At 39.5% G+C, this 17,276-nt stretch overlaps 1 protein-coding gene across 1 annotated transcript in view; it reads right to left on the bottom strand.

The window, feature by feature from the left end:
• Positions 1-17,276, bottom strand: part of LOC145981446 (calcitonin gene-related peptide type 1 receptor-like) — a 280,055-nt gene that overhangs the window by 46,785 nt on the left and 215,994 nt on the right. Inside the window, exons 4-5 of the mRNA XM_083114678.1 lie at positions 7,644-7,750; positions 6,232-6,323 (exon numbers count right to left, since the gene is read on the bottom strand). Coding sequence (XP_082970804.1) covers positions 6,232-6,323; positions 7,644-7,750 — 199 coding nt within the window. The remainder of the gene's footprint in view (positions 1-6,231; positions 6,324-7,643; positions 7,751-17,276) is intronic.

The raw sequence follows: 17,276 nt of genomic DNA, 5'->3' as shown, positions 1-17,276 counted from the left end.
CTGCTCATTTCATATGGCTCATTTCGATACTTGCACAAACTTCAACAATCAGTCACAGTACAATCCGAGTTGGAAGACTGGAAATCTCTTCGTACTTCGTGTGTAGTAAAACAGATCTCTTTAGCGCCGCTCTGCAGTTTGTTTCTAAAGACAAAGAGTGAAGCCTTCGCGGAAGCGGGCGAGTTCATTCCAAAAAGCGAAGGGGTGGAATGCATGGTGTGAAGAGAAAGTTACGTCACTTTAGATTCTTCTGATGATCATTATTGACTATAAAATCAATTCTGCCTGTGATATTGTCTTTCTTCACATAGCTTCCGTTCCTTCAGTAAAAATAGAACTTATTTTAATAAAAATACATAAAATTAATGTATTTTGCAAACTGTCTTTGCGGGCCGCAAAAAAAAGCATCGCGGGCCGCCAGTTGGAAACCCCTGGTTTAGACGATAAGCGGTGTTCAAGTTCAAAAAATTCAACACATGCCTCTCTTCTGCTTTAAACGTTCTTCTGATTAGTTAGCACGCACCACGTGGTCATGCATCACAAATTACACCACCCCAGAACGTAGTGCAAACGGCGCAGACACACGTGTAAACAATTACATGCGCGAACGCAGAAAGAGTCAAAAGTGCAGAGAACTTGCGGACTGGCCAGGGGTCCGCTGTTGCCATGGGAAAGGCATAGATAAGGAGCCAGGGCAGAGAATCGCTGGTTCACGTGGTTCCGGGCAGGCGCGTATCCAGAGGGGGGCTTAGAGGGCTCGAGCCCCCCCCCCGAAAGTTTTAGGTTTACACTAGATAAAATGAGGTTTTTGGTTTCTTGTGGTGTGAAATAAAATAATGTGACAATAATTTAAGAAGAGAAGTAATTATCGAGGCAAGACGGAGAATGTTCCGTAACCTTGTTATTGATAATAGCACGTATCCAAGATGGGGCACAGGGGACTCGAGCCCCCCCTCATTTTTGGCATCTTGAATAATGTGAAGATAATAAATTTATAAATCTGAGAGAAATAATTATCGAGACAAGGCGGAGAATGTTCTATAACCTTATTATTGTCAATAGCACGTATCCAAGGTGGGAATCAGAAGGCTCGAGCCCCCCTTCAGGATTTTTTTTCTGTTTACACTAGATGAAAATAGGATTTTGGCTTCTTGAATAATGTGATGATAATTTGGGAGAAATAATTATCGAGGCAAGACGGAGAATTTTCTATAACCCTGTTATTGTTAATAGCACGTATCCAAGGTGGTGTTGAGGTGGCTCGAGCCCCCCTCCCTCAGGATTTTTTTTTATTTTACACGATAAAATTAGGTTTTTGGCTTTTTGAATAATATGACGATGATTTAAGGAGATATATAATTATCGAGACAAGATGGAGAATGTTCTATAACCCTGTTGTTGATAATATTGCACGTAAACTTTTCTTGCGCTTTCGGTGTTGTCGCAGTGCACTTGAGCACTATGTAGAGACTTGTCAGCATTTGGAAGCTGCACAACAAAGGTAGCGCCACACGTAGGGCGATTCGTTGTAATTTCTAATCTCTGGAAGGCGGGAGAGGGTACGTTCTTGAATGAGAGAAGGAGTCAACTACTGACAATATTAACGAATCGTTTTATCTGCGGAACGTTCTAGAATATAATGAAGATATAAATACGAGGATTCAATTTTTCGGTTGATCTGTACAAAGAATCGGTTAATGAGATTCCAGAGGTAAGTGTGACAATTCATACAGTCGATTGGTGATCAGATCAGTCAGCGTCCTCTGGATGCTTTATAAGATATAGTGATTCGAAAATGAAGACATTGACGACAGCAGAACTTCTGGGGCCTCAGTGTAGTGCTAGTTCGTTTCGAAGGCCGAAGAGATCAAGGCCTCTCTCTCTCTCTAAATTGAATATTTCAGCAGTAACGGATATTGGAGTGGTTTATTAAAACAGAAATAAGCTGCATAGATCAACTGAAAATCAAAGTTTTGAGTGATGATTTAGTTTTGCCAGAACTAAATTTCGTATATGCAGTCCGAGAATTTCATGGTATAAAAAATACTTTTGTTTAAGCCTACTGGGTTCAAAATACATTCAAACACTGAACTACCATAAAGAGACAGCCGAAAATTTTATGAATGTCGAGAAGAGAAAGCAAGAAGATGTTGCATATGTAGACATTTTAGGCGGAAATTGCAGGCTCTACCAGGACCCAAATCCGGACCCTACCAACTGAGCCACCTAGCCATCCTTGACTTCAAGGATGAAAATATAGGAGAGAGAAGAAAACTGAGGAGCATTCCCACCGGTTGAGGATAATTTTTTCTGTGGTCAAACAAGTGCTACTACTTCGAGGTGACAATGACAGTGGCCTAATAAGGGAGATTTCACACCGTGTCGCCTGAAGATTAGGTTTGTGCGGCCTTTTGTGTAGCTACGGCAACGGCGTATACTCTAGGTCATCTAGGTAATCGCAGATGACCCGGCTGTATTTATTTTTTTTTTTAAAAAATATATATATACACATTTCTTCGCAATATTCTTCCAAACCAATTTCGATGCATACATTTCTTTGCTTCCAGCGCGCGAATGCTTCCAACCTTTTAACGCTGAATGTCCGGGAACCTTTCTCCAGCCGGCGGAATGACTTCAGGGAATCTCACCCTGACGTCATTCCTCCCGCTTCCCTTACAACTCTTGGCGAGGAGGGAGGAGAGAGGAAAGAGGGGGAGGAAACACTGCTTCTCAGGCGCGGTGATTCCGTACCCAGGGTAACCTCCTTCTTGTGAGAGTCCACCGGTCGCACTCTCAACCTTCAGAGCCTTTTCCGTTCCCTCCGCTGAAGGGAAAACATACCCCGTAGAGTGCGAAGAACAGGAAAATTGAATAACATGGGCAAACCAATTCTATGCTAATTTTCACTTTACATTTGCTTCTGTCTTGCTGATTTCTGTTACTTGAACATAAATTTATCAAAAGGAAAAAGCTTAAATATTGAAGATGAAGCAAACTAAATTAAAATTCAAAGCTTAAGCAATTAAAGTACCTATATGCTGACACCCCCCATCCTTGTATTTACAAAAATAGTGATTGTTTCTCCTCTCTAATCTTCAAAAGCAGCGAGAATACTTCTTTCACGGAATTGAATATTTTTTAAACGGAAAGATATCAAAAATAAATTATATATATATATATATATATATATATATATATATATATATATATATATATATTAGTTAATTTAAGTTGCTATATTCCACCTCTTTAGATTAATAGTGATGAAGATGAACGAATTAAACATAAAACAAAAAAAACACATCAGGCACGTAGCCAGGTGGAGGACTCGGGGGGCTGAAACCCCCCTCCCCGAAATCCTACAAATATCTAATTTAAAAAGTGTATAGTGGTAATTAATTTTACTTCATTAGCAGGATTAAACACCTTGCATAATACGTTGTAATAATCTGAGATTCATCTTCAGGACTTCTAACCCCACTGTTTCAACTTTATGTGTCGGCTGCTAATAAGGGATGATGATCCCCATCCAGAAATAAAATTCTGGCTCTGGCCTGCAATGATTCGAACTTTTAAAACCTGTCATTTCGAGCTCGGAAAGGGATTTTTTTTATCATTCATAGGGAATTTCATTCTGAACCAGGAACACAACAACAGAAGTTTGGCGCGTGAAACTGAATGCGTGTAGTCGTTGGCTTCGTGTTTATTATTTATTTAGGTGTTAGTGTTTGTCGTGATAGTGCTGTGTTAAAGGGTAATGGATGTGATACAAGATTTGCTGGTGAAACCTTTTGGAACAAGATCTTTTCAGGAGAAGTTGCAAATTGTTAATACAGGTAGGCCAGTGTCATCGCTTGAACTTATTTCTACACACACAGACAAAAATCGGGAATATGTGAGGCATTTTCGCAAGCAAATTATGACAAAACACCATGGTTGACAAGAAGTATAAGTGTTAATAAACTTTGCTTTTTTGTTGGCCGTGCTTACTTTTCGGGGCTGAAAAGAATGTATGGACGCGTGGCGGATACTGTAATATTTGCAACGCTTGTGCCAAACATGAAAAATCCAAAAGTCACATATCTTCCTTTGTTAAGCTGCAATCTTTCTCCCAGACACGTATTGACGTGCAATTGGACAAACAGCGTGCTTTGGATGTGGTACGGCACAAGTAATCGGGTCCTGGAGTAAGTTGAATTTTGCACTTAAATTAATATTGCGGGTTTTTATTTCACTAGTGCACGTCTTTCATTTTATATTTCACAGGTTGTTTTCTCATAGCTTTATAATACTGTCTTGTTTTATTATTTGAAATTCTACACGTATATTAAACTGCAATAACGAGAATTAATTGATGTGGTCGTAGCAATAAGACAAACATTCCGGCACAATATTCCTAAATCCAATATGGATCCTGACATAAATTACACGGAAACTTTTGGAGTTTGAGGATCAAGGGTCGGAGATTACCCACTCGTTAGAACCAGCATACGCCACTGAGCTACGGTGTGAAACGTTGCTGTTGATTGGCCCATTCCAATCGACATGTATCGCGTGTCCCTTCGGTCTGAAACCTTCCTAAGTCTTGAAAATCCAAGTCACAAGGATGGAAAATTAGGGCCTTGTTAAAGTTAGGTGTGAAAGCAGGCAGACGACAGCACCCTAAAGGATCATATCCAAACCTGCAGGAAGAACGCATCTTACTTTAATCTCCAATACGGAATGATAAAAACTTCTGGTGAGTTGATTTTAAAAAATGTGTCCGAGATAAAGAGAGGCGTGCCCAGGATTTTCGGAAGGGAGAGGGGTTACGCATACTACGCATATTTGGTGGTCAGTCCTGATTTTGCCATTTTTTTCCTGTCTTTGACGTTCCTCTTTTTTCTTAAAAAAAAAAAAAAAAGTACTGGGTCAAATGGGGTTATGACCTCACCAACCCTCCCTTGGGCACATTACTGGAGATAAATGAGTAATCATTTGATCATACTGGGAGACGAAACATTAGATGTGTTGGGAACGGAAGGGTTTTCACTGTGCATTAATTGTTTCGTGATCCAGCTGTATTCGAGAAGACTTCCTTTGTTTCGTGCCGATATATGACACGACAGCGGAAGCTGTGACAGGCATTTTTGAACACTTGTGAGTGCTAAGGCCTGAATCTGAACAATTTGGTGGGTTTCGGCTTTTATAAGAGCTGCAAACATGGGAGGACAAGACACGTTAGTGGTGTTCAGGCTCGAATAAGAGAGAAATATTAGAGAGCTGTCTGCGTCCAGTTCGCAGTCCACAATTTGAATCTCGCGTTGTCGAGTGGATTGTCCATCCCGTGCATGTGTAACAGCTTCGTAAAAACACTCAAAGACACCATAGATGTTTTTCATGCCTGATGAGAAATGGACAAACCCACATACTGAGATGGTTCCGGCACACAATGTTAATGCATGGAAACAGAGGAGTCGAGTGGTAAAAAATGTTCCGATTTCACGTTCTTATGAAAATGACAGCCTTACAGTGGCGACGATTTAAGGGATAGTTGCTCCCCATTTTTATGCCTCAACATTATGGCGTCTTAATGTTAAACCTTGTCTACCAAGAGAAAGTAAACTTTCCTTGCAACGCCCTCCGCACCCCCCCCCTCCCGTTTTGAAACCCGATTGCCACCACTGGTCTTGAACATACCATTATGAGGTTCTTACTATATCCCTTAAAAAAATGGTGTTGAGCCCCCCCCCCGAAAGGAATTCCTGGATACGTGCCTGGTTCCGGGACACAGTGTGTGGCAACGTTCACCATGTAGTGTTGCCGTAGTCCAAGTCTCAACCTTACTTCACATTTCTGCCAATTTTAGCTAATCGCGAAGATGATGATGTCTAGTGAGGACCATGAATGGAGTTGATACGCACAAACGTAATTTTAAACATATTTATATGTTATTTTTTAACATGTTAATACTTGTAAGTATGAGTATAGTGAGTGTGTTTGTCTAGCTATATGAGTAACTAGCTTTACTGCCCCCACTTTATCTACGTTATATTATTTTTATGTGTTAGGCATGTTTGTCTTTTCATATAAATCTCTGCACAATGCAATCATTTCAAGAAATGCAAAACACACAGCGGCGCCATCTCTTAAGCATAATAATAATGTGTCTGAGTCAATTGCCGTTCCTATACGATATGGTTTCACAAGGATTACTTCACAATTAGGAACATTAAATTATAAATACTTTACCTGAAGTAGAAGAATATAATAAGCGACAGGAGCAAAGCTGGCAGAGAGATGGAATATCCGAGCTTATGGATGAATATGACCAAATTCCGAAGCTGAAAAGGAAAGCACAGAATCATCAACACACCACAGGTAAATGCTTGTGATTCTTAATACCACCCTTACCTTATGCACCCAATCTTATATTTCAAAGGAAATATGGCCATTGGTAAATAAATATAATTTTAAAATTCACGTGCTTTATTAAGAAAGTTATGTCATTGCTACTTCCAGGGGGTATTTTAATAGTTATTTCAATTATTTGACTCCAGTTTATAGGATAGTATTCTCTATTCATTTTGCATTTTATGTTCAATTGGATCAAAAAGTGTTTTCTATTGCCATACATACACACATTAATTGATGTATAGATCACAGCTGGTAATTACAAGAGAATTGATTATAATATTAAAAATGTTATTAGATTCAATGAAATATATAAGTCTTGCTGACGAATCGGAATTATTACAATATCACACATCGCAAAATAGATTAATTCTAATGGCACAAGCAAATATTTCCCCATGAGATAGAGCTTGATTAATTGATTAATTTGCTTTATTTTACTTCGCCTTTTGTGTGCCACTTTTGGTAAATTTGCGAAGATGGGGATGAGTGATGATATGATGAAATTGACGAATGGACACTCACAAACATCCATGCCCCAGGTCAGGATTCGAACCCGGAACTCCATGAGATAGAGATAGAATAGAGAGAGAGAGAGAGAGAGAGAGAGAGAGAGAGAGAGAGAGAGAGAGAGAGAGAGAGAAAGAGAGAGAGAAAGAGAAATAGAGAGTAAGACAGAGAGAAAGAGAGAGTAAGACAGAGAGAAAGAGAGAGTAAGACAGAGAGAAAGAGAGAGTAAGACAGAGAGAAAGAGAGAGAGTAAGACAGAGAAAGAGAGAGAGAGTAAGACAGAGAGAAAGAGAGAGTAAGACAGAGAGAAAGAGAGAGAGAGTAAGACAGAGAGAAAGAGAGAGTAAGACAGAGAGAAAGAGAGAGAGTAAGACAGAGAGAAAGAGAGAGCGAGGATAAATAGGGAGAGAAAGAGAGAGAGAGGATAAATAGGGAGAGAAAGAGAGATAGAAGAGAGAAAGAGAGATAGAAGAGAGAGAAAGAGAGAGAGGAAGTAAGAGAGAAAGAAGGAGGCAGAGGGAGAGAGAGAGGGAGAGAGAGAAATAGGGAGGGAGAGAGAGAGAGAGAGAGAGAGAAGAGAGGAAAAGACAGAGAAACGTACAAGTGAATACATGTATGTAACAAACGCTTTGATTTCTTAAGTTTCAAAAATGTGGAAAAATCCACTATTGTAGTTTCAAAACTACAAAACTTCCTTTAACAAGTAACGAGAAATGTTAAATATTAATTGCGTTAATCACCTCAAGGTCCTCCATATCGACGCACGTCGTGTAGTTGGTCCACGATCTGTTGGTTTTCGGATGCTTAAACCACGTTCCATCGTCCAGGCAAGTCCTGTAGGCGTACCCTATGGAAATCGAAAACGAATATATATATTCATTCACATCAGTAAATCAGTCACAACATTACTATGAATAATCATTACAATGTATTCTTATTCTTTAATGTGGGTGAAGCTTTATGAAGCCTGGTTAAGAATAGGAGGTTGGAAGCATGTACGGCAAACCAAACAGAGAGCGTAAAGGCGATTTTGAAAGACACGAAACTGTGGAGTGATGGTCATAAGATGAAACGGATGAGGGGAAAATCGAAAACATATACCGTCTCATACCCTTAGGTATGTGGGATCTTTTGGGAATGTAGCTCACTATCATCATTCATCCTTGATGGTAAAGCACTCTCTGCTCGTGGTGAGCTTGATGGTAAGGCGCTAGAGGTACTAAATTTACACACTTGAATGGCAACACATGACACTTGAGTTTCACACCCCTAAAGATTGGATCAGCATGGGTAATGTAAGGATATACCTGTCTCTGTACTCCAACTGAAGATCTGCTGGGAGAGGTTATGCCTGTGACTGTACGTAGAGTCTGACTTGCGACTAGCGTTAACACGCTCTCCCTAGAACCTCCTCCTCTCCCTCTATTCAATCGTAACTTGCTCCTCAATAACTGAATTAGAACTGACCTCAAACTCTCTGCCTCCCAGACATTTATTGCAATTCAATTTAATAAACAAATGCAAAGTCAGGCCTGTAGCCTCTTCCTGGATTTCGTCTGTTTACAGCTGATGACCAGGAAGAGCTTCAGTGCTGTCTGACACTGCATTCCTGTGATGTTCCTGAATATTTCCTGATTGGAAAACGATGGTTGAATGACTGGAAGTTGGAGTTCGTTCTCCATAATAATTAAAATATACTACGGCTCGTTACGATGTCCCTCTCCGGAAAAGAATTCCCTTTTGAATTCGTCTTTATGTCTGATCCAATCTTATAGGGATACCGTTTATTATAAAAATAAGAAACGAAAACAAAAATAAAATGCCGAAAACAAGAAAATAATAAAGTAAAATCCATGAACCTATCCAAAGTGAATATCCTATAAACCCACTGACCCACAAGAACCTATAACACAATGCATTATTTCTGCTGAATAAGTGAGTGGATCAGCGTGAAATAACATAACGCATGCATTTGTTGATGTAGAGACCTGACGTCACATGGCGTCAGCCGTCAAAACACACTCATTCACGTCAGAGCGTGACCAGCCTCTTGCGACACAAGACGTATTTGTCTACACGAGACAGTCATTGCACCGTTTGAAGGTAAGAGACTCGAAATTACATAATAAATTTGTGTTAACATTGAATGATAGATAACTAATAGCCTTCCTTCACCGTAAATAATGTGGAGCACTGAATAAGAAATATATCGAAGCACTTGTATAAATACATAATTCGTTGCACCTGTGTTGCTAGTAATTTTTGGTTTGGGTCAACACGTATGCCGAATATTGCGAACTGAGTTTATCGCACATAAATATAATCGTAGCACGTATCACTATAGTTTTCCTGTATTATTATTATCGATGGATCACCGTCTTTATTTTTATATTAACAATATATATTTACTTATTTAACTCCGTCCTTTAATATGAAATATGTACACACTCATATATAACACATGCATTAATAATTCAAGTAGAAATAATATTTAAGCATCGCAATTGTTACACCTTTTGTCCATACATATCAATGTTGTCTTTATTCTTCTATTAAAATTGTTCGTTGATAATTCCATAAACATGCATTGAACACACGCTGAGAGTGAAAAGTCCAACATCGTTGACCTCGATGTCGTTCACCTAAAGTACGATGAACAAATGAATCGTAACATTGTCCATTTAGGATAATCATCCTTTATTCCAGACACGATGTTCAGCTCAGATTGACTATACTTCGTGGAATTGTACTGTACCTGAGAGTACAGTACCACTACGTGTCTGCCACACTGTACTTGTGTGGAATGTACTGATGAAAGTCAGACAACCCAGATTGTACATTTCCTTCTGTCTGTCACTGAATGAACATCTTCCCTGTAGAGTTCTGCTGTCTGCGTTTCTCGTACTTGCACTTTGGGAAGGAATAATTTGGGGAAGTTCAAACTTAAGGGTAGAAAAGTGATTTCTTCTGGCAATGAGAATTGTTCTGCACTGGAATATTGATGAATACATTTTTGCTGCTGAGTGTATCATGTAACGACCAATGGAATGTGTGGTCGTATGTGTCCTCGGAATGGGAGAACTATGTTCCTGGAGGAATAATCACTATGTGTACTGCTTGTTTTTGAGACGAACTTCGTGGGGTGGACCAATGATTTTACCCCTTTGATGAAAAAACTGGAACATTTAGTGTGAAAACTTCTTGTACTGCTAACACTTCGTTGGTCGATTCTTCTTTTGAGGCTTTGTGAAGAAGAATAGACGTACGTTCGTAGAGTTGTACATGACATGGAAGTGTGTCAAGTAATATGTATATTAGGAGTGTAGCATGACACTTTAATGGAGGAATCATGTAGTTTACCCTCTGGAACATGTCGTTGTTTGTAAAACGTTTTACTGCTGGACTTGTAGATTATATTGAAGATTTTGTTCGAGACGTAGCACGACAATTTTGAGAAGCTGTGTAGATTCTCTGGAACGTGGCACGTCGTGGTGTACTTTACGAATTGCCTTAACAAGGCGGGGGGGGGGGGGGTTCTTGATCCCTTGTAGAGTAAAGCTGGAACATGTTTCAGCAGTCTGGCTCCCAAGCTGGCGAATGCTGTCAGGATGCTGGACCGACTGCTAGTGGTTCCCGGTTCGACATTTTCTTTCGGGTTTGGGAATGCCGAATTGTTTCCCTTGCGGCTGACACTGGCTGTTCTCTGGCCGACAGCTGATAAATTTCGAATTTGAGACAGGTTTAAGGTAAAGGTAATATTAGCGTAGATTTAAAATAGGGTAATTTTTCCGGGAAAGGATTATTTTCATCCAATCTTTTTGGTACAACACTCAAGAATAATATTTTGCCATTCATGATTTAAAAATGCCATTATCAATTGAAATATACTTAAACTAGTAATAAACTCTTATATTATACCCATTAAAATAAATATGACAAACGCTAATTCCTAGTGGAAAATTATAAAAAGAAATATGATGAGAATAGCTTCGTGAAAGCTACCACGGTTATTCCAGAATCTAGAAAGAAAATAGGATAGTGCCTATAAAGCAATCGGAATTTTAATTTATTTTTGTCCCCGTAAAGTACCAATGATATATGTCGTGATTCGATTAATTGAGTTTAATTTATTATTGCTTGTTATGAGTTACTATTTGAGGTGTGAGTTACTATTTGACAACGTTCTAACAATCTGGCAACCTGCTACAGTCTAAAGAATTTAGCCGTCATCATTTCTGCTTACGATAATTTTCCTGCTTCAAGTCTACTTGTCTCCCGCGACCGGGGTTTTGCTGGCTGGCTACCTGATCCTCATAACGGGAGAGGTGCGGAGGGGAAATTCTTACGTTAGCAAAATTCTTCGTCCGGTCGTAGATTCGAACGCGCAAGATATGTAATGCCGTGTAACTGAACTCTGGCTGCTGCTGTGTTTCTTGGATGCCGTTGAAATATACCTTTTGCGTCAATAATGTATTGCATGCATCTACATCAATGCCTATGACCTTAACATGCTTCTGCGTTTAACTGTACAATGACAATGAGGAAATAGATTCGTTTGCGTATGCACGCCCAGTTTGTTTATCGATTACTTCTAAAATACATGACGATTTGCTGTGAAATACTGGTCGCTAGTAACTTTGCTTGAATGTATTGCTTCTTGTACTTTACTTTTGATGAGAAAACCAGTCTTGTGCATTTAAAATAAAAATACCATATTACTATACGGACATATGAAAACGTATTTAAAGCTAAACGAATAATGTTATTTTTCGCCTTGCGCTTATTTTCCCTACTGGTTACATTTACTTGTAGAAGCCTGTTTAATCTTTGCTGTGTTAAAAAAATTCTTATTTTAGTCTCTTATGTTACTCATAGTGTGCAAGTGGTCGTTAAAAATGTACTCAAATACAAAATTACACGGGAAACGATGCTTATTTAAAGTCGACCATTCCAAAAATAAAATAATTAATCTATAAATATGCGATAATTGCCTTATATTATGCTGACATCACTAAAAATGAAGAATCTATCATTCTCTCTATCCATTCTAACATATGCTTAGCATATTATTGTAGCAAAGCTTAAAACTAAAACCGTTGTGGTTTAACCATAATCATTCTGCGATGGCAGAATGGATTTCCAGGATTTTGGTCTAGATCCAATATTCGAAGGAAAATACTTGTTATTGGGGCGCAAAAAATATCTTGACGTCGACGTCTACATATTCATATAAAATAAATATTCTCAATAACTGGCGCTTAATACAAAACTTTGCTAATATAAATGTTTACCTTCTTCTGAAGTATAACTAAAATGTTAGTGATGTAACTACAAAGCTAGTATAAATCATATCGCTTAAACAAAATATTATGGCATATTAAGAAATCTGAATAAATTAATAGAGACTAATGCCTTAAAAAAAATTTAATTTGTGCACACTTGAGTCGTGTAGGACCTATTTAACATTAATAAATGCCGTAACTTGGAGCAAAAATTGCAATATTTATATTTTAAGATTTAAAACAATCTACATTTTAAAGTTTTTAACGTTCGAAGCTACAACGTGCTAAGGATAAATATTCAACTGTCAAACAAAACATTGTTTCGGACAGAGAAAAAAAAAATATAAATATATACTAACAAAAAAAAAATCTCGTTAATATGTGAGAAACGTCCACGCCGTGTGATGCTCTCCTAATCCTCTTCTAGTTATTCAAAATAAGTTGGCTGAGCCTAACTTTGCTTAAAGCATATAAGTATATGTATATATGTGTACGGACTCATTCTCGTCACTGCTGCTTACCTGTGTACGGACATCTCTCGTCACTGCAGCCTATTTATACATCCATTACTTCTCAACTAGAACTTTTAATTAATCGGGCGGTTTATATCCTAAATCACGGTACGAACATTGTACAGCGTGTCGAGGAATATAATTGGCGTTTCATTTCTTTACATATTAACATGGATTAAAATTTTCAGGCAATGTATGCGTAGGCTAAGGTAACATAAGGCAAGTGACTATCTCGTATAAACTTGACTATCTCCTTAATCTAAGCTCCCTTCATGAGGTGCTAGGAGACTTCAGTCATTAAGAATATAAATGAGTGGTCCTCGGGGCCTTATTCGTTCCCAAAACTATATATGTATAAAAAATGTAATATCCTCTTTGCAATAGTCTTAGCAGTCATAGCTCAAGCATTCTAAATCATTTACAAGTTACGGTCAGTTTTATACAAAATTTAAATTAAACTTTTAAGGAATTTCAATTAATAATAATAACAAAAACAAAATATTGACTCAAACAAGCATACTCTCTGCCATGACTCGTTAAACTGCACCATAGTGCCACTGAGTCAGAGTCAACATACTCTAATTTATTTTCCTCGTTCATAATATAACTTCAATATTCACTTTTAATCCACGTTTTTAATTAATTAATATGTTAAGGGTAAGCTTAATCACAATCTGAGCAAAATGCACAGGAACGTTAGATATATTTAAAAAAAATGTTTAAAATTACTGTAGCTTACTGCATTATTTTAACCCTCATAAACAACGCTGTGATAATTTTCCAAGATCATGATTTAAAAAAATCCTATCTTTTACGTTCTAAAATCACTGTAAATGCAAAAAACCATCGAATCTAAATGCCTTTTCTTCTAAAAATTCTGGGAATGGTAAAATTTTTCCCAGGGTGGGAATTCTGTCGTGGCCAGGGTACAGGATTCGCGAACGAACCACAGCGCTACCAGGAGCGGATTGATAGGGAAACGTCCAAGGACGTCTCTGAGCCCGACCGCATTTTTGTCAAAATGTGGCTGCCTAAAACCCGACATCGAACCTTACGCCACGCGGAATGCCGGACGCTCCTGATACCAAATCGCCAGCCCTACGCGGATAACCGCGACGGAGCTAGGGCGCAGGTTCCTTCGCATCTTTACATTTTGCTTGAAGTCGATAGGTTTCATCTGATTCATCCTCGAGTTAGAACTCGACATCTATCATTGTTTACTGCACTATTTTTCCCCGCTGGTACTTAATACTTAATATAAATCCGCGAGCAACTTTCCAGATTCCGTGCTTCAAAATGCATACTTTTGATGGTATAAGAAAACTGATAAAACCTTGATTCTGATAATTTTTAGGTGTGGTTTCACTTTTCATGCTCTAAAATAGAAATTTTCATAAGTGAACATCCTGCGTCTATCACCACGTAATCACAAATTTTCATCTCATTTCCGTAAAAATGGATGAAAGCCCTAAGCACCTCCATCCACGTCTCATGCTATTTTCTATTCGCATTTCCGAAAAAATGCATGAAAAGCCCCAGCAAATCCACCACGTGTCAAAATGGAGATAGGGGGTAAATTTCAAAGCTAACAATTAACTGCACCTCTTTTCATTTCCTGAAAAAAATGAAAAGGCCCGCATCTCTACCACGTCTCATACCCTTAGGTATGTGGGATCTTTTGGGAATGTAGCTCACTATCATCATTCATCCTTGATGGTAAAGCACTCTCTGCTCGTGGTGAGCTTGATGGTAAGGCGCTAGAGGTACTAAATTTACACACTTGAATGACAACACATGACACTTGAGTTTCACACCCCTAAAGATTGGATCAGCATGGGTAATGTAAGGATATACCTGTCTCTGTACTGCAACTGAAGATCTGCCGTGAGAGGTTATGCCTGTGACTGTACGTAGAGTCTGACTTGCGACTAGCGTTAACACGCTCTCCCTAGAACCTCCTCCTCTCTCTCTATTCAATCGTAACTTGCTCCTCAATAACTGAATTAGAACTGACCTCAAACTCTCTGCCTCCCAGGCATTTATTGCAATTCAATTTAATAAACAAATGCACAGTCAGGCCTGTAGCCTCTTCCTGGATTTCGTCTGTTTACAGCTGATGACCAGGAAAAGCTTCAGTGCTGTCTGACACTGCATTCCTGTGATGTTCCTGAATATTTCCTGATTGGAAAACGACGGTTGAATGACTGGAAGTTGGAGTTCGTTCTCCATAATAATTAAAAGATACTACGGATCGTTACTATACTTACAACACAACACGAGACCCACGGAGTATTATATTGGCTGCGAGTTCAGACGCCAGAGCCTCGCTAGTCTGCAAAATGTAGTCCAGGGTGGAAGGGAGGTTGACATTTAGGCAGTGGCGTCGCGTGCGGTTCGCATACGAGTGTTCACAATAATGTTTTTGCACTGAATGCAAATTTGCTCTCCTCTCCCTTGTAACTTCATATTCAATTGAAAAAGTGAGAATATAAAAAAGTAAAGTGCTCCCCTGTGCATACCACCACGCCATGAAGGCGTATAGGGGGTGTGGGGGTAACCAGTTCAAATCACTTTCAACAACTTCCCCCCAAAATCACGCTATATTTGAAGTAATACCTAAGTACAAGAAGGACCTAGGGGAAATTGTCCCTCTCCACATTAAAATCCGCCAGAATTAGCGATTTGTCGCTAAAGTTTGCAACTATGTAGCACATACCTTTTCGAGGCCCCCTAGACATGCCCTGCACTCTGGTGCCGAATGTAGGAAGTATTGTCGCTTGCATCAGTGTTCGCACAGCGAAGTGAACATCTTCGGGGTATAGTGGCCAACAGCCCCTTAGCTGTCAGCGCTATGCAACACGCACAGCGATTGTGTTCAACGTCCTCCGCGGAACACCGTGGGAGTCAGTGTTACCAACTATCTGAGAGACTTATCAGACGTGAAATAGTTGTGTCAGAGTAAATTGTGTATATGTACTCGTACATCAAACATAGTATTTTTTCGAATAAATATATAAACGTATGTGTGTGTGTGTGTGTGTGTGCATTTAATATGTAATTTAAGACATATACATGAGTGTTCACGTGCTCATGCGAACATTATCAGGCGACGCGACTGCATTTGGGTACTTGAGGAAAAGTCACCCTTATACCCCCGAAGAGATAGAATTGATTGATTCATTTAGTTTATTTTACTTCACTTTTCGTCTCCGGTGGCTTCCAGATGACGCAGTGGTAGCGCCGTCGCCTTGTAATCAAGTTGTCCCGGGTTCGATCCCCGGTGGAGGCACATAGTGGTTCGGATCCCACTTTAAGCTGTAGGTCCAGTCCCGATTAGCCTTACTGTGCATAAAGTGGACTTAAAAACACCAATTCAATCAATCAATTCACTTTTCTGAATTTTTTTGGCTGATCGCGAAGATGAGAATGAGTGATCATATGGTGAAATTTATGAGACACACAAATAACACCCAGGCAGGTCGGGATTCGAACCCGGGACCTCTGGCGTCGTAGCGGGGTGTACTATCCACTTCTCGACGGAGGCCGGCCCAAAGAGATAGAAAAATAAACAAGCGAGCCTCTCGGGGACGTAGTGGTAAAAACGTCGCCTCCTAATCAAAAGGTCCCGAGTTCGAACCTCGGTGCAGGCACATTGCACATTGGTTACTATTCCACTTTAAACTACAGTTGCACTTCCAAACAGTCTATGTCAGCTGAAAGTAGACTTCATACAAAAGTTTAAAACAATCAAAATAGGAACAGAGCTTGAGTTTTGCTATTTAGCGTAGATCTTCTTTCCTTTTGGCTAATTACAAGAGGACAATGCTATGATGAAATTGATGACGGGACAGTCACAAAGAACACACATGCCCAGGTCGGGATTCGAACGCAGGACCCCTATCGTCGTGTAGTAACTACTCGGACACGGCAGAAACAGATAGAATAATAATATAACAAATTTCTCAAAAAGAGAAAAAGAGCACCAACTTTGCAATCACCCTGTACCGACCACCATCCCCATACAAATCACCCTAATCCCTTAGCCTCACCCACCGCCGTCAAATACCTTCCTCCCACGGTTGTGGCGGTTTACCGGTTTGAGGGAGAAAAATGACGCTTTGCTTGACAACCATGAGTATTTGGCGATGAAAGATGGAGGGGCAAAGGAGGTCCTGCTCCCATCTCGCTTCAATGAGCATCCTCCCCAAGATGGATGATGCTGTCAAGGGACCCTTTGCGGAGCATCAAAAGCAACGGTTCCGCTGTTCTGGGCACGAAGAACGCCCCGGTACAACTGGACTTCAAGGGAAGGCGTTTCATCTTTTTTCTACTTCACAGCATTTGCATTCTGGAATTTGCAGAAAGTTCTTTACAAACGTCTCCATAAACAGTTTTCCTTGAAAAGAGAGAATGTAATACTGTTTGACCTTGGAAGACACAGGCGTATTCTCCATGTTTCCACATTTATCCCCCGTAAACCAACTTTTGTCATACATTCTCTTCTACATTTAGCTTTAATATGGTAACTTAGGGTGAATCGGGTCACAGGGTAAATAGGGTCACTTTTGAAAATCTCTAC

This window comes from Lepisma saccharinum, chromosome 29 (assembly GCF_977018435.1).
Source record: "Lepisma saccharinum chromosome 29, izLepSacc3.1, whole genome shotgun sequence".
NCBI classification, from domain to species: domain Eukaryota; kingdom Metazoa; phylum Arthropoda; class Insecta; order Zygentoma; family Lepismatidae; genus Lepisma; species Lepisma saccharinum.
This window is presented reverse-complemented; position numbering and strand designations above follow the sequence as displayed.